General features: G+C 48.6%; 1 protein-coding gene across 1 annotated transcript in view; it reads left to right on the top strand.

The window, feature by feature from the left end:
- The window catches only part of LOC309381023 (SCO-spondin-like), a 166,556-nt gene that overhangs the window by 84,932 nt on the left and 61,037 nt on the right, over positions 1-20,587 (top strand). Inside the window, exons 58-72 of the mRNA XM_081931321.1 lie at positions 1,044-1,169; positions 3,395-3,486; positions 4,295-4,474; positions 5,822-5,986; positions 7,028-7,280; positions 8,025-8,071; positions 8,794-8,964; positions 11,454-11,588; positions 12,144-12,289; positions 13,756-13,850; positions 15,631-15,683; positions 16,647-16,817; positions 17,634-17,804; positions 19,067-19,146; positions 19,478-19,641. Of these exons, the coding sequence (XP_081787447.1) occupies positions 1,044-1,169; positions 3,395-3,486; positions 4,295-4,474; positions 5,822-5,986; positions 7,028-7,280; positions 8,025-8,071; positions 8,794-8,964; positions 11,454-11,588; positions 12,144-12,289; positions 13,756-13,850; positions 15,631-15,683; positions 16,647-16,817; positions 17,634-17,804; positions 19,067-19,146; positions 19,478-19,641 (2,049 nt within the window). The remainder of the gene's footprint in view (positions 1-1,043; positions 1,170-3,394; positions 3,487-4,294; positions 4,475-5,821; positions 5,987-7,027; positions 7,281-8,024; positions 8,072-8,793; positions 8,965-11,453; positions 11,589-12,143; positions 12,290-13,755; positions 13,851-15,630; positions 15,684-16,646; positions 16,818-17,633; positions 17,805-19,066; positions 19,147-19,477; positions 19,642-20,587) is intronic.

Genomic DNA, 20,587 nt, shown 5'->3' with positions numbered 1-20,587 from the left:
CCCCCACCAGAGAAGAATGGCAGATGAAGTTAATGGACTGTGCTGAAATGGCTAAAATGACTGGGAGAGTCAGAAATCAGCAAGACCATAATTTTAACAAGGAATGGGGGGAAATTATAACTTACCTTAAAGACCATTGTAAACAGTTAAAATAGTTAGTAGGATTGGAATATTACTTATAGTTTAATGTTGAATTCTGGACATAACACAAGAGGCAAAGGTTTTGGATTACACTGGTACCTTGGTTCTCAATCCATTCTGGAAGTCCGTTCCAAAACCAAAGCATTCCAAAACCAAGGCATGCTTTCCCATAGAAAGTAATGCAAAACGGATCAATCCGTTACAGACTTTTAAAAACAACCCCTAAAACAGCAATTTAACATGAATTTTACTATCTAATGAGACCATTGATCCATAAAATGAAAGCAATAAACAATGTACTGCAGTCACACAATCAATCAATAGCTGAACTGGGTTCCACAGTCACACACAAAAAAGAGCTGCAAAAACAAAAATGCAAAATAGCAAAAACAGACAGACCACAGCGTAACTCTCAAAACAGAAACGGGGCTCTCAGATCAGAAGTGTAACACTCAAAATGGAGCATGTTTGGCTTCCGAAGAAAGTCCGCAAACCGGAACACTTACTTCCGGGTTTGCAGTGTTTGGGTTCCAAGATGTATGAGTACCAACGCATTTGAGAACCAAGGTACCATTGTATCATAAAAGATGCAGGAGGAAAGGATTAATAATAGGACCCACAAAGGGGAGGGTGGAAGTCCAGGAGATTCCTGGGAATCTTGTTTTTATTATTTATGTGTGATATATCTCTCTACAATATTTGAAAAACCAAATAAATAAATTTTATATATAAAAAAAGAATGTGGCCCTCAAGATATGAAAGGTTCCCAATCTCTGCCTTTGCCCCTGGGGTGATGGGAGGGGGTCACAGGTTCCCCCCTTTTGGGGTGGTGGCGCTTGTGGGGTCCAGATTCAGTCCTGACGAGCTTTTGTCCTCTGCCTCCTTCCCGCTCCCACCGCCAGCGTCTGCCTGGAAGGCGCCGTGACCTGCGACTCGGTTTCCTGCCCCGTGAAGTGCGGCTGGTCGGCTTGGTCTCCGTGGAGCCCTTGCGGAAGGAGCTGCGGGGTCGGCATGCAGCAGAGATTCAGGTGAAGGAGGGCAGCGTCCACCTGTAGGAGGGACATGGCCTCTCGAGGCAGGTTTTTTTATCTGGCCCTCCCAAGGAAGGTTGTGATCAAAACTTTTTTTGTTTTCTCTCCTTCCCCCAACTCGTCCCACTGGAGTAGGTAATGTGAATTTGTCATTGAAATTGCTTTTTGTATTTAAGATCTCAGGGCAGATCACAGCATAAAAATACAAGATAAAAACAAAATTCATAAAAAGAAAACAAAATTTTAAAAACACCCCAATAACCTGTCCCCTCCAACACATTTAAAATCAGCCCAGTTGAAGAAACCCTAGCAGGTAGCTCTCCAGTCTCCAACCTGTTTAAAAACCGACAACCAAAGAGACCACCACTTTTCAGTGGAGTCTGTTCCGCTGTTGAAGAGCTCTTATCGCCAGAAGGTTCTTCCTAATGTTTAGAACTGTGGGTAGAGGGCAGTGTATATAAATTCAATTAACAACAACAGCAGCAATAATAATGGTCTCAATCTCCTTCCTTGTCATCTGAAGCCATCGCTCCGGACTCTGCCCTCTGGAGCAGCAAACAGCAAGCTTGCTGCATCTGCCATGTGATGACAGCCCTTCAGATATTTGAAGAAATTTATTACAATTACAAATGTAACACATGTATTAGTTGTAGTCGCCATGTGTTTTCTTGATTTTTTTAAAAAACGAATGGATGGAACTGTCATTGAAATTCTACTCAATATTGGTCCAGATTAGATTCCAATTTATAGTTAGCAAAGTAAAATCTTAAACACGTTGCAGGATTCCCAAAAGTAGACCAGAGGGAATTTTATTTCATCCAGCGGAGCTTTACTGCTACTGAAGGCAGATGAGCATCATGGTCACAAATCCAATACATTCAGGGTTGGCCCTGTCCGTAAGAATTCCAGTTGCAGCAGATTTAACTTAAACTCACAGTAATTTATAATAAGTTGAAACCTTAACATTAAGCACACCACATACAGAACACCACACCAGAAGGAAAGAGAGATACAAAAGAGTGAGACCCAGGCTCCGTCTGGCCTTATTATTATAGTCAGACAGGGGCGGAGGAAGGCGTTGTGACACCCGGGGCAGGCGTCGCTATGTAGGGCGCATGTGCGGTGTTGCTACGCATGATGCATGTGCCGCACGTAGCGCTGCCGCACATGCGCTATACTTAGCAGTTTGCTGCTGGCGCCACTCCAGTGCCGTACGGATGGTGCCAGGATCCCTCTGTGGCTGCTACAGCCATGAGCAGAGGATCCCAGCACTGTCCATACGGTGCTGGAGTGGCGCCGGCGGCAAACCGCTAAGTACAGCGCATGTGCGGTGTCGCACGCATGCACTGTACATAGCGCCTCCGCACATACACTGTATAGCACATGCAGACATGGAACCTGTCGTTGCATCGCCACTGTAGTCAGTATGACCTTAACAGAAAGAGATTACAGAACTATAAAGACTAGGACTAACTGAGAAACAGTTTCTACCCAAATGCAATTTTGGTTTTAAACGCAGTGTAAGGAGTCTCTATGGGAGTATATTGTATTTAAAAATGGGGTATCAGAGTTTTTAGGGGGCTAACCAGGTTGGGATAGCTGGGATAGCAGGCTTGTGGGTTTTTGAATGTCTGATGTAGATTTTTCAATTTCGTTGTTCTGTATCGGACAATGACAATAAAGATTATCATATTGTAACCAATTTAAGGCAGCTGTACTCAGCTTCTCTGAAGAAATAACCCAAACATCATGAACCTTCTGCTTGTTTCTTTCACACACAGAGGCTTCCAGAACCCCCTTGAATTAAGTAGAATAGGAAAGATCTCTGCACATCAGATCAATACTTACTGCACTAGGAAATGCAAACTGTCAGGAATAGCAGTCCATTCACCAGTATTATGTCCTCTTCTGGGATAGCTCAGTCGGTAGAGCATGAGACTCTTAATCTCAGGGTTCGTGGGTTTGAGCCCCACAAGGGTCAAAATATTCCTGCGTTGCAGGAGGCTGGGCCGGACTCTACAATTCTGTGCTTCTAAGTCGCTTAGAGATACTTGATTCATTAACTCTGCACGTTTTGTTAAATAAGAGAAATGGAATTGCAGAGGTCCGTCCATCTGGATGGGTGCAGAGGCAAAGCTGAACTCATTTCCCTTTTGGCTGGCCACTTACCCATCCCTCTCTTCCCCGTCCCCAACTTACAGACCATTCTGCCTCTTTTGCAGATCTCCCTCCAACCCGGCTGCTGCCAATGGCGGTGCCCCATGCCAAGGCGATGCCCAGGAGGTCCGCGAATGCCACACCGTCTGCATCTCAGGTAAGGGGTCCCGAGAAGAGAGAGCTGCGTCACTTCCATCAAATAAGTAAATCGATGCCTTGGGAGGCTGGAGGGGAAGCTCCACTCCTCTGCGTCAGCTGTCACGGAGTGGTTTTGCACTCTTTTTTTAAAATATAATGCTTTATTGATATTCAAAAAAACACAACAAACAAATGTATGAAACAACCAATTGAGAATACAAGAAAATAGCAATATTTGCTAATTCATATCACCATACATTCTTCTTAAAAAATTCCTACGACTTCCCACCACCATGTATTTACAATATTACTTATCTGATACACAGTTAATCTCTATTTTCTTTTTACTAATGTTCGTCAATATTATATTCGCTTATATTTATTTATCCTAATACAGAAGTCATTCAAATGCTGCCACTGCCATTATATTACTTCAATAATCCTCTAGGGATTTTCTGTACATGTCTCATTTTTGAATAAAGGTTTTTCTGGTATTTTTCCAAGTTCGGCGTACTCCAACAACTTACTTTGTCACTCCAGCTTCGTTGGGATTTCCTCTCCCTTCCAATTCATTTTGATCAGTATTTTTGCTGCTACCGTCACATACAAGAATATTTCCTTTGCATTTTTTGGTATGTCTGGACCCAAAATGCCCAGGAGAAAAGACTCCAGGTTTTTTAAAAAAATGATACCTTGATCATTTTTTAAAGTTCCTCATTATTCCGCCTGCCAGTAGACTAGAGCCCTCACTTCTCCTGGAAGGGGACCCAGTGACCCCAACCCCGAGGCTTCCCGCGCCCCACACTCTTTTTCCTGTCCCTCCCCAGAGATCACCTTCGCCTGGAGCGAATGGACGCCCTGGTCCCCCTGCTCAAAAACCTGCTACTACGCCACGGACGTGGTGGGCGTCAGGAAGCGGTTCCGGGACTGCAATGGCACCACGGACGCTGCCAGCTGCAGCGGGGAGACGGTACAGGAGGAGCTTTGCGACACGCCTCCCTGCCCAGGTGAGAGGAGGGGGGCAGAAGGATGGTGGCAGCGCTGAGCCCCCCACCACCACCCTTGGGGATCATGGGAGTTTGCAGCCTGAAACATCCAAAGGGCACCAGGTTGGGGAATGGCGTCCTTTGGGGCCCGAGGTTTGGCTGATCTTACCCGAAAGGTGGCTGCCATACAGGAAGCGCCCTCAGGTTCTTCCCCGGTGCAGTGGCAAGTCGAAAGAGCATTCCTGCATTGCAGAGGGGTTGGGATAGATGACCGCCGGGGGACCCTTCCAGCTCTATGACTCTAGGATAGAGAAACAGAATTGTAGCCAGAACTGGAGCCAGTGTGGTGTAGTGGTTAAGAGCGGTAGTCTTGTAATCTGGAGAACTGGGTTCGCGTCTCCGCTCCTCCACCTGCAGCTGCTGGGTGACTTTGGGCTAGTCACACTTCTCTGAAGTCTCTCAGCCCCACTCACCTCACAGAGTGTTTGTTGTGGGGGAGGAAGGAAAAGGAGAATGTTAATAATAATAATTTATTATTTGTACCCCGCCCGTCTGGCTGCGTTTCCCCAGCCACTCTGGGCGGCTTCCATAGAAACCAAAAATACACTAAAATATCACAGATTAAAAACTTCCCTGAACAGGGCTGCCTTAAGATGTCTTCTGAATGTCAGGTAGTTGTTTATTGCTTTGACATCTGATGTTAGCCGCTTTGAGATTCCTTAAAGGGAGTGAAAGGCGGGATATCAAATCCAAACTCTTCTTCTTCTAAAGTTCAACAGCCTCCAATGCAAGGATCACAGCTAAAGGAGAGACCATCATCATCATCATCATCATTTTATTTGTATGTCGCCTTTCCATAATTGAAACTATGCTCAAGGCGGATTACAACACAACAAGATTTACATAATTACAGACATAACAGAGGTCATAAACAATAAATAAAACACCTCAAAAAGTACACAACCCAATGGAAACAGTTTCCACGCGAATCATAAGAGCTAAAACTAAAAAGACAACAATAATATCAATAACAGCAACAAGCTCTCTCAACGCCCCCTGTAAATAAATACTCCAGCCCAAGAATCCATTCAACAGCCTCAGCTTTTGTAGCTGGAGTCAGTCCACTCTCCCCTCTCCCAGGCCAGATGGGAAAGGGCCAGCAAGGCAGGGTGCAGGTCTTCCAGGGCTCACAGCCAAGATGGTCCCATTTAAAACAACACAGATAAAAATAAAAAAGAATTTAAAAGTAGCTGCAAGTCCTTGTGAAGCCCCCCAGAGCCAGGTGGAAAGAGGCACGGGCAGGGTCCTTCAGGCCCTCAGCAGGCAGACCACCTCATCATCATCTTTTGTTCCTTCTTCCCTCCTCAGTTGAAGGCATCTGGACCCCATGGACCTCCTGGTCCCAGTGCTCAGCCCCTTGCGACTCCGGGGTCCAGACCCGCAACCGCACCTGCTCCAAGCCAGCCTACGGGGGGCCAGAGTGCTCCGGACCCCTCATCCAGGCCCGCGATTGCAACACCGAGCCCTGCAAAGGTACGCATTTGGGATATGGGGTCCCGGTCAGGCGTGGAGAGCCTTCCCCTCCCTTCGGTAGCTTCGCAGATAAGAATTAACAAGCAGTTGATAGTTTTGTGGTCCTTTTATTACAGCGCCATGTTGCGAGCACAGATACACAGCTCTCCACAAGGAGGCAGTAGGCCAGTCTAATCTTCTCTCCGGCTTCCACAGTATTTTGGGCGCTGACAGGAAGCCCCTCCCTCCCTCTGACTCCTTTGCTCTCTATACATTCGGAGTCTTTGGTGAGGGGGGGGCATCCGCCACGCTCTTGAGTGACGTTTCAGCTAGCTGCCCCCTCCCTTCTGGTTCTGTTGTCCTTATCTCATAACTGGGTAACTCCTCCCTAAGCTGCCCATCTCCAGTTTCTCTCTCTGCTTCTGAACACGCTGTGTACGGAGGGGGGTGCGACCCTTCCTCCTCCAGCTCTCCATCTGAGAGAAGCTGGTCTGGTCCTCGTCTTCAGACCATTCCCTGATATTGTCACAATCCGGTTCACGGGCGATCGAAGTCCCGGCTGGGGATGTCAGGACCGGGGGCAAGATGGTGGGGTGGGAGCAGGAACGGGAGCCTAGAAGCTAGGAGTCAGGAAGCCAAAAGTCAGAGGGTCAGAGGGCCGGGAGTCAAGGGTCTGAGGATTAAGAAGCAAGGAGTCACGAAGCCAAGGGTCTGAGGGTCAGGAAGCAAAGAGTCAAGGAGTCAAGCGCAGCAAGGCAGGGAGCGTGTTGCTGTGGCAAAGAGTAGAAGGGAAATGCTGACCTTATATCCCTTGCCAGCTCTTGCCAGCAGGTGCTGTGAGTTACCAATCGGCCTCACCTGTGTGGCCACACCTTGCCTCTTCCGAACAAACTTAGAAAGGCCCCAGTCGTGCGAAGTCCTACTGGTCACAAGGCGTGGCTCCTGCACGCACTCCTGACAGACACTTCCTCTCCAGCCCCCGCCCATCCTGCTGCACCTCTGGGTACCCTACGTCTCTCACCAGATGCCTCTCCCTTTGTCGTCCCCCCCAACCCCACACAGCGCTCTGCCCGGGGAACCTGGTGTACCAGACGGCCGAGGAGTGCGAGCGGAAGGGGGGCGCCTGCCCCCGCCTCTGCCTGGACCAAGGCTCCCGCGTGGAGTGCGCCTCCAGCTGCCACGAGGGCTGCTCCTGCCCCGGGGGGCTCTTCCTGCACAACGACACCTGCCTGCCGCTCAGAGAGTGCCCTTGCTACCACCAGGGGGAGCTCTACCAGCCGGGGGACGTCGCCCTTCTGGACTCCTGCAACAACTGGTGATGAATGGATTGCATTTCTTTACCTTCTTTTTACTTTTATTTATTTATTCCCCCTCCCAGGAGACCCCCCCTTATGAAAACCTGTATTCCTACACACACACACACACACACATACATACACACACACACACACCACAATTTGTAATAGTATGCATCTATAAAATACTTCCTTCTTAAGTGATCCCCAAGTTATATATTTATTTTGCCTGAAGCCTAAAGGGTTATACAGAAGGTGCCAGGTGAGACTAACTGGGGAGAGCCTTCCACAAACTGGGAGCCACTGCAGAAAAGGCCCGTTCTCATGGTGCCACCCTCCAGACCTCTTTTTTTTCTCCAGAAATTTATTTGTTTGGTTTTTCAGTCCCATATCCCACGTACGACGTAAAAACTAGATTCCAAGGATTTTAACTGTTTACGATGGTCTTTAAGACAAGTTATAAATTTCCCCCATTCCTTATTAAGCTTTTGACCTTCCTGATTTCTGATTCTTCCGGTCATTTTAGCCATTTTGGCATAGTCCATTAACTTGACCTGCCTGCCTTCTCTGTCAGCGACCACGGCTGTGCGGATGTTATTGGCCCAGAGATGGAAAGAAGATAAAGTCCCTACCCTCCGGGCCTCGATCCGCCCTGTTCTTCCGAGTGCAAATCATTCTAAATGATTTTCATCTTGCATTTTCCCATTGATGCAACTCGTAAGACTTCTACACAGTGACGTAATGTACCCCTTTTCCTTTTCCAGCACCTGCAAAGATGGAGAGATGGCGTGTACCACGGAGCCCTGCCCAGGTAAACAGAGAAGGCCACCTTTCCTACTAGGTCAGAGTATTTATTGCTCTGGCCCAGGACGGCTCACACTGACGGTTCTCCAGGGTAGAGAAGTGGAGAAGGACTTAGAACCATACCATCATAGAATTGTAGAATTGGAAGGGATCCAGGGGTCATCTAGACCAACCCCGGCACCTGCTCCCTCCAGTGAAAATTTAGCAGAGGATTCCAGTAGGGATTGAAGCTGGGGACTCCCACATGCAAGGCCGGTGGCCTATCAATGAGCCACAGCTCCTCTGCCCAACTGGGTGGAGCAGGAAATGGCCAAGCCACGAAGCTCACGGGCTCTTCAATTTAGCCCACCTCACAAGGTTGTTGTAAGGATAAAATGAGATGATAACCCAGTCTTGGCGGATAGATTGGTGGGTGGAATGGAGATCCTGCACCTGCCCTGAGGTTACACCTTCCGGGGACCGCAAGCACCTTTTAACCTTCTATGTGTTGAAACAAAATTTTAAAATTCCTTCCAGTAGCACCTTAGAGACCAATTAAGTTTGTTCTTGGAAAACACACAAATGAAAAATAACTTGGGTCTCTAAACACCATATCTTGAGTGGGCTTGAGTTCCATCAGCAGCTGGTTTTATTTTATTTTATATAATAAATGTAATAATAGAAATAATATCTGGGGAAGGTGCCCGAAAAGAGATTTCCCCTTCCTTGAACTGACCTCCCTCTCTGCAGCCGACTGCGCCTGGAGCGACTGGATGGCCTGGGGCTCCTGCAGCCGCAGCTGCAACGTGGGCACTCGGCGGCGCTTCCGCTCCAGCTCCCAGCCCCCTGCCTCCGACGGAGGACAGCCCTGCCAGGGACCCAACATGGAGATTGAGTTCTGCAGCCTGCAGCCTTGCCAGGGTAAGAGAGCGCGGGGAGGGGGGTTCAGGGTGTTGGGATACTGCCAGGGAGATACGGCCCATCATGGCCCCCACGTCGCCTCCGGACGATCCATCGATCTCCCGTAGATACAGTATCAGCAATTAGCGACACGAGCTCCAGAAAATAGCTTGTCACATTCCAGAGCTGATGCACGCTCGATCAGCAGAATGCACACAGCGAAAGATGCACACAGGAGAGCATTATCTAGAAGTTTATTCAGCGTTGGTCAGAACAAAGAAAAAACATGACTGCCTGCTTCGGTCTGCTCAGGCACAGAGTGAGAAACGAAAGCATAGACACAACAGAAACATCCTGTGAACAGCAAATACGCAGACTCTGTGACTCACAAAGCCTGCTCCCTTTTAAGGTGGAATGGAAATATCCTAACACAGGGAGAGGGGAGGGGGTCAGAGGGATGGGCAGGAAAGGGAGCAGAGGAGCACAATGAAAAGAGGGAGGTTGCCGCTGATTTGATTCATTACATTTCCAGGCCCCTTTTCATTTGAATGAACCCCACAGGGGCTTACAAACCATAAATAGAACTGAACATCACAAATACAATAGAAATAGTATAGAATACATTGGTACCTTGGTTCACAAGCGCCGAAACCCAGAATGCGGCTGTCGGCTATTGTTTCTGGGATGCCTGCACCAATCAGAAGTTGCGCCTTGGTTTTCAAACAATTCGGAAGTCAAATGGACTTCTGGAACAGATTAGGTTTTGTGCTTTTGCTATTTATTTTGCATTTTTGTTTTTGAGGCTTTCTCGGTTAATTTGTTTTTGTGACTGTGTGGAACCCAGTTCAGCTACTGATTGTGTGACTGTGGAAATGGATAAAAGCCCCCCATCCAAACAATGACCATCATCAGTGTTGATTGGGGGGGGTAATTTTAATTTTTATCATCTACAATACAATCTTATTTGTTTTATAGTACAGTGAATTGATTATTGCTTTCGTTTCATGGATCAATGGTCTCGTTAGTTAGTAAAATTCAGGTCAAATTGCTGTTTTAGGGGTTGTTTTTAGAAGTCTGGAACAGATTAATCCACCTTGGTTTTGGAACAGACTTCCAAAACGGCTTAAGTTTGAGAACCAGGGTACTACTGCAATTAACAATTGCAATTTGCAGCATACTGTTGACAAAGCAGCAACTGGAAAATAAGCTGAACCTCACAATTAAAGTCATATCACATGATTAAAAAATCAGCATTTATAATCTATAAAACAATATTTGAAAGCATTAACAAAATAGCGACCAAAAAAAAAACCTTAGCACTGTTAAGTTTATGCACACTCTCTCTACATCCTGCATGACTCGTAACCTTTCACTCCTTTCAGCGCATTAAAATGCACAGACACATGGTGCCCATGGCAGCAACTCCCTCCTGAAGGTTCCTTGGGCCGGAGGGGGGGCAGCAATCCCACCCCCTCCGATGGCAAAGAGCTTCTCTCCCCCCCCTTCACAGGGCTAGAGGGTGGGGCAAGGCAGGTGGGACTAGCCATGGCCTGGTGGCCAACACAGAGTCTCTCCCCCATCTTAGTTCTTCTTCTGGGACTTCTCATTGTGCCCTCCTGGGTGGCGGCTAACGGATTGAGGTTGAATCCTGACAAGACAGAAGTACTGTTTTGGGGGGACAGGAGGCGGGCGGGTGTGGGGGATTCCCTGGTCCTGAATGGGGTAACTGTGCCCCTGAAGGACCAGGTGTGCAGCCTGGGAGTGATTTTGGACTCACAGCTGTCCATGGAGGCGCAGGTCAAGTCTGTGTCCAGGGCGGTTGTCTACCAGCTCCATCTGGTAATCAGGATGAGACCCTTCCTGCCCGCAGACTGTCTCGCCAGAGTGGTGCATGCTCTGGTTATCTCCCGCTTGGACTACTGCAATGCGCTCTACGTGGGGCTACCTTTGAAGGTGACCTGGAAACTACAACTAATCCAGAATGCGGCAGCTAGACTGGTGACTGGGAGCGGCCGCCGAGACCACGTAACACCGGTCTTGAAAGACCTACATTGGCTCCCAGTACGTTTCCGAGCACAATTCAAAGTGTTGGTGCTGACCTTGAAAGCCCTAAATGGCCCTAAAGACCCAGGATACCTGAAGGAGCATCTCCACCTCCATTGTTCTGCCCAGACACTGAGGTCCAGCTCCGAGGGCCTTCTGGTGGTTCCCTCCCTGCGAGAAGCCCAGTTACAGAGAACCAGGCAGAGAGCCTTCTCGGTGGTGGCCCCCGCCCTGTGGAACGCCCTCCCATCAGATGTCAAAGGGATAAACAACTACCTGACATTTAGAAGACATCTGAAGGCAGCCCTGTTCAGGGAAGTTTTTAATGTGTGACATTTTAATGTATTTTTAATCTTTGTTGGAAGCCGTCCAGAGTGGCTGGGCAAACCCAGCCAGACGGGCAGGGTGCAAATAATAAATTATTATTATTGTTATTCCTTCTCCTCTGTTCTCACCCCCCTTCCCAGCTTCCGGCATGGAGTGGGGGCCCTGGTCTGAGTGCTCTGTTCCATGCGGAGGCGGATACCGGAATCGCACAAGGGCCAGCCAGACCGTCTTGCGCCGGATCGAATTTGCCACCTGCCACCTTCCCCCCTGCACAGGTGAGTCCGGTGGACCCATCTCGGTGAGACAGAAAGGCTGTTATGATTCCCAAAGCGGGGGGCGGTGCTGTCAGATGTAATCCACTGGGAGCAGTCAAACACAAGATTCCTTGTTTTCCTAGAGTGGACATGCAAGGGGAGGTTTGGTCCAGCCAGTCGAAAACTTCCTGTTTCTTCCTGGGCTGGAACATCCTTCCTTTTGCATGTGACTAGAGGTGGGCATGACCTTACCTGTCCAGGTAACAAAAGGACAAGACATGCTGCCACACTCTCTCTCTTTGACTTCGTCTGTCGTTGGAGCAGCCTTTTTTTAGCTAGAAATGCTCTGTTGGCTTTTAGCCAAGAGGATGCTGGGATTATCCCCATATGGGACAGATCCACATGTATATCCTTTGTAACCCCATTCCACTGAGTGCACAGAAACTCCTGGCACAGTTCTCTGCATCTATTTTGGTGGAATGACCTCAGTAGCACCAGGCTAACTCCCCCCCCCCCAGCTACCCCCTGCCCCCTCGAAATGCTCCACCCACTTCTGCCCTGCACTTTTGCACCCAGGTGAGGTGCCCGGCGTCTGCCCAGAGGGGAAGGTGTGGCAGGAATGTGCCGACGGACCGGCTTCCTGCGCGGAGCTCAGTGCGGTGCCCAGTGCCAATGAGACCTGCCATGCTGGCTGCTACTGTCCCAACAGCACCTTCTTGCTGGTGAGTCTCTGCCCCCCCCCCATTTTTCCCATGTAGAGGCTGGGGGGGCGTCCCCCAGGGCAGGGCCTTCTCCGTGGTGGCGCCTAATCTGGCCTAATCTGTTTTTATGTTCTCAAGTTGCCTTACACTCTTTTTAATATTGTGTTTTAATGCTGTAATGCTGCCTTGGGGCCTTAGGGCGAAGGACGGATAATTGATTGATTGATTGATTGATTGATTGATTGCAAATTCGTCTTCCCCAACCTGGGCCCCTCAGGAAGGTCTGAACTACAACTCCCAGCAGCAGCACCCCCAGGCAGCGGGGAAAACACAAGATGCTTTAATTAGGTACATAATAATGATTAACAATGCTTTTATTTATACCTCGCCCATCTTGCTGGGTTTCCCCAGCCACTCTGGGCAGTTTCCAGCACATATAAAAACATAATAAAACATCAAACATTTTTTTTAAAAAAACCTATGGTATAAGAGGAAACATCCTGGCAGAATTAGACTGATCCGTGTATTGTATAAATATAAGTTTGTAGGGAGGTAAAAAGAAACTATGGAAGAAATATGCAACTGTGTGGTATAAGATAATTGATAGATAAAGTACAGTGAGATTAATTGGAAGTCATTTTTAATTTCTTTCTCTATAAGTTTTATAATTGCTTTCAGTATCGGGAGTATAAATGATGTTAGTTATATTAATTTTGTTGTTTCTTATATTGTGGTAGTTTGTTTGACTTTTCTATTATTTGTTTGTTTGTTTGTTTGTATGTTTGTTTGTATGTCTGTTTTCCCATAAATGTATTTATTTTAAATCAATAAAGATATATTTTAAGGGGAGGGAATCAAACATTAAAAACTTCCCGATACTGGGCAGCATAATTCATTTTTTGTGTATACAAAATAAGTTTTGTCATTCAGAACTTCCAGAGGGCCCCCGTTTGGGGAAGGCTGATCTCAGAAGGAGGGGAGGGTCGTGTGTTTCAATCAATCAATCCTTTATTAGGCATAGCAAACCACACATTATAAAACAAACACCGTATACAGATTGTGGAAAATACGAATTCGGCATAACAATTTGCATAAATAATACAGTCTAACACTACCACATCACCGACCAATCAAGAACCACTAAATCTCTATAATGGCCCAGTCTTTCCACATGGACAGCACTCAAAAATTTAACCACTATTAAAGTAATTTAATAGTAATTTGATCATTCCTGTCCGAGAGCAGGTCCTGAACCGTTGGCAGCATAGAAACAAGCCTGTTAGGTTGTAAGGCTTCAAACAATTGTCTTCTGGCACGAATGCCAAAATCACAAGAAAATAAAATATGCTCCAACGTATCAGGTTCCTGCCCAGCACATTCGCAGAGACGCTCTGCTTCTGGGAGAGCTAAATATCTTCCTCTTACTGTCATCGAGGTGGTGTGTTTTTTCCTCTAATGCTGCCCCCTTCCCTCTCTGCCGCTTACAGAACAATCTCTGCGTGCCAGAGGAGGAGTGCCCCTGCGCCCTCGATGGGATGCTGTACGGCCCGGGAGACGTGGTACCCAGAGGCTGTGAAAACTGGTCAGTGCCTCTTCCTCTGGTTCTTCGCCAGCCATGCCCCTTCCTGCCAGCTCTGACTGCTGGCGATAATATGTCTAGAGAGAGAGGAAGGAGAAGTTCCTGGATGCCAAGGTCCAAGTTTGGGGCAAGGACTCTTTGTGAAAGGACCCCAGCAGAGATTTAGAGTCAGAAAATATGCCACAAAGCTTCTCGTGGCACAAGAAGAGGCAGGGCTGAAGATTTGGAGATATGCTTCATAGGTCCAAACTATGGGGAACCTGAAAAAAATAATAATTACAATTTGGAGTACAATTTGGTCTTTTTTTAATTTTAGTTTCTTGTTTTCAATTGGATTATGATGTGGATATGTTGATTGGCTGTTTTTATTGGAAAATCAATAAAAATGATTTAAAAAAAAGAAAAAAAATATGCCGCAAAGCATAGAAATATAGGTTGTTAGCGGCGAGACTTGTCCATGCACGGACTTGGCTGGGATGGCAAAATGGATGGGTTCAATCGAAGAAAAACCATTGTCACTATTAAGTTTGGGAATTTCTTCTAGACTTTTTGTGTGAAAAAGAAAATGATCTTATGTCTGGGCTTGAGGACTGAAGAAGCTGACAGACACAGAATCGAAAGTTCTCCTCTATCTTTTCCTCTTCTCTTCCTTTTGTGTTTTTAATTAGTTTTTTTATCTTAGATAAAAAGATATTTGATAATGACCTTTGTATATTTTCTTTCAAACTTTAATAAAATCTATTGAGGGGAAAAGACATACAGGCTTTTAAAAATATGCCCTTTCGAGCGAGTTCCAAAAAAGGTTTCTTTCCAAAGTTTCCCTCTTCCCCCAGCATAGGAAAAGACCACACCTTTGGTAAGTTAAAAAATGATTTGCTTACAAATTCTCCAAAGGTCAGATTCATGTGCTTCAGAACGGTTGCACAGGCAGTGAAACTTAGCTTGCTTGGAAAGTGGTCAAAGTTGCTAGATTCTTGGTATAGGAACTCAAGAGCGGCTGGTGACAGCCATGCGGTCCGAGCCGGAGCAACCAGCTCAACCCTCTCCGCACACTGAGATTCACAAGTAGATTGGAGGAGAACAAAAGCTTGATTCCTCCCTAGTTCCTCCCTAGGTCAGGGGAAGTGGACATAGCTAAGCCTGGCAGGACAGCTTACTTCATGGTTTTAACCCCTTCATGCCTTAATTAGACTGAAGCCTCCTTCTACCTGCCTTGCCCCACCCTCCGGCCCCAGGAGTCCTCATAAGGGAGCTGTTTCTGGAGGAAGAACTGTGAGGGGAGAGACTCCATCAGGCAAGGCCTCTTTCCACCTGCCTTGCTCTACCCTCTAGTCTCTGCTTCTCAATGTGTCTTGTATTGTATTGTTTTAAGTACTGTGGCTTGCCGTTGTCTTATTGATTATAGTTTAGATATTATTTATTGTGACTGTTGAGTGGATTTCTGTTTAACTTTTATATTTCATTGTTCTGTATGAGACAATGACAATAAAGATATCGTATCGTATATGTTGATATTATTATTTTATACTATTCTAATGATTGTTGAATGTTACTTTTTTATGTAGATTGCCTATTTTAAAGTTGTGTTTTATTATCACATTTTTGTATTGCATTAGATTGTAATAAGAGTACATTTTGTTTCTAAAGCTGGTAAACCGCCTTGAGTATTGTAAGATAGAAAGGCGGTAGACAAATTAAAAATGATGATGATGATGATGAAGCATTTTGGTGATATGCGGATGGTTACCCTACACTAAAAAACACTCTCTCTTCCTCTCTGCAGCACCTGCCTCTCCGGTCGTGTGCACAACTGCTCCAGGGCAGCCTGCGGAGACGGTAAGGCCTGACTTGCTGGGACACTTTTGGTTTGGAGGTTCTTGCTCTGAAACAGCCGTCCTCTTGCTTCCCTTTGCAAAGAGCTTGGGCCCTTTCAGGGGCTGTTGATGGCTCCTAGCCACAAGGGCTGCAATCTTCCTTCCCACCCAGGGTAGCGATGCTTTTGAAGACCAGTTGCTGAAAACCACAAGAGGAGAGAGTTGCTCTTGTGCTTGGATCCGGCTTGTTTGCGTCCCATAAGCAGAGCAGAGCTTGTCAGGAGTTCAGCCTACACTCGAGTAGGACCCTGGCAGAGACAAATGCCTGACTGGCATGTTCTCTCCCTCCTGGTCGATCATTCGGGAGCTTCAAAAGCTTTCTTCAACCCAAACATCACAGCGACCAATGCCAACCGACACTGGCACACTTAGGGATCCGCAGAGTTTGCGTATCATGCGTGACAGAGCTCAGCAACTCAGCATTTTGGCTAATCTACTTTATTTACATATAAACACACACGGAGCACTGCAACATGGCTCCCTCTCTCTCCAGCATCAGACAGCAAAGAGAAAAAGAACAAAGGACAATAGTCCCACTTCATGGAACACAGAAACACAAACATCCTGTCTCCGTCACTTCCCACTCTGTGGAATGAAAACATACACTGTCATGTGTGAGACAACAATCCCATGACTGCAATCACGGAGCAGGAATTCTAACAGAGCTGTCATATCTAGTAGCCCTCTCCTCCTCCATGAATTTATCTAATCCTCTTTTAAAGCCATCAAGGTTGGTGGCCATCCCTGTCTCCTGTGGGAAAGAGTTCCACAGGCCAACACTCTGTGAAGGAGGACATTCTGTCCACAATCTGAGTCTTGCTGTGCCCCCTTCCCACCCCCTACTCCATCTAGGGTCTCCCCCAGAAAGATCACAGTTCGCCACCTCCCATTCAGACCTTTTTACTGTGACTTCCCTTTTCCCCAGTGAACGGCCAGTGGTCAGAATGGACCCCCTGGAGCGAGTGCTCAGCGTCCTGCGGGCTGGGGCTACGGAACCGGTACCACTTCTGCACGGATCCCCCTCCGTCTGGGATGGGGCTGCCCTGCTTGGGTCCCGAACGCGAGGACAAACCTTGCCAGGCTCAGCCCTGCGCCCGTAAGTGTCCCCCTAAACACCCCTATTTTTCCTGCTGCCTTCCCAGAGTCAAGACTTCGCCTTCGCAATGTTATAAGAAAAACCTGCTCCTTTTCCCTTATGGGGGACCCAAGACCTCGTTTAGAGTCCTTATGCAGGTTCCCTATTGGTAGGAGAAAATAACAGAGGCCAACCAGAGAATATTGAGAAGCAAAGCAGCTAGTAAGCTTGATCTTTATTGAACTGTTGCAGGAGGGAGGAGGAACCCAGAAAAATGGGGTGCAAGCCCTTATACAGACTTTTGAAATTGTCCACCCTGTAGCTCTAGACACCCCCCCAAAAAAAATCATACGTACATCACAGAAGGAAGCAGTCTACAGCAGAAATCCTGCTTTGCCAGGATACCTGATAATGGTCACTGATTTCATTACCTGGGCAGCCTGGCCATTCTTTTTTCATAGTTAATACTTTAGTTCCTGAATCCAGGTCACAGGCTCACCCTGTTCATACAGAAATAGGCCCTTAAGACAGGATTTGCAAGCAAAAAGACAGTGGGAAGGGTTTCCCCATTTGCCTCCCTTACTGCAGAGAAATATTTGAGGCCATTGGGAGAGTCAAAATGGCTTCAGGATTGCTCTCCTATACTATTTCATATACTTATGTATGTGCTTGCCTTGTACATTTATGTACATTTAATTTATATTTGAGACCTTAGAATTCTTATAACAGCAACTTCCCTCTTTCCTCCACCTGGGGGGCAGACCACACAGGAGGGAGGGAGTCTGCAATGGGGGGCCCAGCGACCCACACATGCTCTTTTCTCCCCTGTGGTTGCAGGGAATGGGGGCTGGGGGGCTTGGAGCCCCTGGACCGACTGCACCGCCAGCTGTGGGGGAGGCATGAGGAGCCGGGCGAGAGCCTGCGACACCCCCGCCCCACAGGGGGGCGGAGACTACTGCGAGGGGGTCCCCACCCAGGTGGAGGGCTGCAGCTTGAACCCGTGCCCAGGTGAGTCAGGGCCGGGATCGGAAGACCCTGCATGCCGGAGACACACCTAGAAGTTTTGGTAAAATCTCTGCCCCTGTCCCATCGCTCTTTCCCCTCACCCCCAAATGGGGGGGGGGCTTCTGGGGAGCCCTTCCTGGAAGAAGGGCGGCCCCCGCTGGCTGGGGGAAGTGTGCGCTTGGGGGCTGGCACCACTGTGGCGGGACAAGAGCCATTTCAGCCACCTGCTATAGAAGGTTGGGCTAATAATAATAATAATAATTTTATTTATACCCAGGCATTATTATTATTATTGTTGGGGTTCAAGGACACATCCCAGGCAAGCGAAAAGGGGCAAGCAGGGCTGGGGAGCAGAGGAGGGCACCTGGGGAGAGTGCTGGGGGTCGGGAAGAGAAGTCTTGGGGGCTAATTTCGGGCTCTACCTCTGTGGTAAACTGGCATGGCTCTCCCCACACAGACACAGGCTTTGTCTTCCCAGCAATCCTGCAAGGTAGACTAGGGAGAGAGAGAGAGAGAGAGAGAGAGAGAGAGAGAGAGAGAGAGAGAGAGAGCGCTTTGTGGGCGAACGAAGATTTGGACCCAAATCTCTCTAGACAACGTCTCCAGCCATGACATCACCTTCGCCCTGCAGTAGAGCCTGAAAAGTCCTCCTGCCTGCTCAGTGGTGGCACCACAAAAATATATATATTCGTGGGGGGCGCAGAAGGGGCGAGGTATATTTCTAGGTGGGCAAGGTGCGCCCCACATGTTGAGATATCTGAAATGATGGTAACCATGGGTTACAGTGGATGCTTGGCTTGTGAACATGATCCGTGCGGGATCCACTTTCGAAACCCACAGCGTTCGCAGCCCATGTGGGTCGTGATTTGGTGCTTCTGTGCATGTGCAAAGCGCGATTTAGCACTTCTGCACCTGCATGACCACCAAAAAGCCGGAAGTAACCCGTTCTGGTACTTCCGGCTTTCGGCGGTCCGTAACCTGAAAAAAACGCAAAATGAAGCGTCTGTAACCCGAGGTATGACTGTAACAGGAGTCCAGAAATTGGGACAGGGGAAAGTGGGGGGAATGAGTTCCTTGTCTGGGGGCCACTTGATCTTCTGACCCCCCCTCTGGCACTACCCATTTGCCCGCCTGCCTCCCTGCCAGTCACTTTAGGGCCCAGGAAGTTGCACTTTTGGAGGGTGGTTGTGGGGAGAGGTTGTGGGCACTGCCCAAGTCTCTTCCCCCAGGGACTTCACCTGTCCTTTCTTTCCTACCTGGCACAGGTGTGGACTGCTCTGCCCTGGAGGGTGCCGCCTACAGCCGCTGTGGACCCCCCTGCCCCCGCTCCTGCGATGACATCTCGGTGAGGCCCGGTGGGCATCTCTGCCTGGGGGAACCCCAGCCCCCCGCTTTTGTCTCTGGGATGGTTTATTTCATCTTCGTTAATTGCTTTCCTACCCCACCTTCCCGCCCCCAAGGAGCTCAAGGTGGTCCTCTCCTCCTGTCATCCTCACAAGTACCCTGTGAGGTTGAACGCCCGCCTGCCCCAGCTGGCACGGCTGCATGGCACACATAGCTCAGCTTCGCTGGGTTGCCAGAGGCTGCGGCAGACCCCGGCGCTCTCTGGCGAACCCTGCCCCTCCTCGCTGCCGTGGGCCTTCATCTTCCTGCCCCCCTTCTCCCCCCCCCCATAGCACTGCCTGTGGACCTGCGAGCCCGGCTGCTACTGCTCCGGGGGGAAAGTCCTGAACGGCACGGCCTGCGTGGAGAAGGACCTCTGCACCTGCCTGGACCTGCTCACCGGCCTCCGACACCTGCCAGGAGAGACCGTCCCTCGCTCCGACGGATGCAACACCTGGTGAGGCCAGGCAGAGATGGGGGGCTGAGGGCTGGGGCCTCCATGGGGGCCAGGGGTCAAAGGCCAGCTACGATTTAGCTGTGATTCCTGCATTGCAGCAGGTTGGGTGCACCTCCGGCCTCTACAACTCCGTGATTCAGTTTTCATTTACTTGTGAGTCCAGCATTGCAGGGGGTTAGTCTAAGGTTACCAGATTTTTTTCAGTGGATCCAGGGACACCTTTCAACCTCAATGGATTTGCCAGGGGACTGATTTGTATATCCGGGGACTGTCCCTGGGAAACGGGGATGTCTGGTAACTTTGTTGTTTAGTCATGTCCGACTCTTCGTGACCCATGGACCAGAGCACGCCATGCACTCCCGTCTTCCACTGCCTCCCGCAGTTTGGTCAAACTCATGCTGGTAGCTTCGAGAACACTGTCCCACCATCTCGTCCTCTGTCGTCCCCTTCTCCTTGTGCCCTCATCTTTCCCAACATCAGGGTCTTTTCCAGGGAGTCTTCTCTTCTCATGAGGTGGCCAAAGTCTTGGAGCCTCAGCTTCAGGATCTGTCCTTCCAGTGAGCACTCAGGGCTGATTTCCTTCAGAATGGAGAGGTTTGATCTTCTTGCAGTCCATGGGACTCTCAGGAGTCTCCTCCAGCACCAGAATTCAAAAGCATCCATTCTTTGGTGATCAGCCTTCTTTATGGTCCAGCTCTCACTTCCGTACATCACTACTGGGAAAACCATGGCTTTAACTATACGGACCTTTGTCGGCAAGGTGATGTCTCTGCCTTTTACGATGCTGTCTAGGTTTGTCATTGCTTCTGGTAACCTCAGGTTAGTCTAGATCAGGGGTCCCCAAACTAAGGCCTGCGGGCCGGATAAGGGCTGAGGGACTCGTTTGTCTGGCCCACGACAACCCACCGCCCACTCTTACCGGTGTTGCGCTGCACGGCTGCCCACT

The sequence above is a fragment of the Podarcis melisellensis genome (genome assembly GCF_964234715.1).
Source record: "Podarcis melisellensis genome assembly, chromosome: 12".
Lineage (NCBI taxonomy): Eukaryota > Metazoa > Chordata > Lepidosauria > Squamata > Lacertidae > Podarcis > Podarcis melisellensis.
Note: the sequence above shows the minus strand (reverse complement) of the source record. Positions and strands in the feature narration are given on the sequence as shown.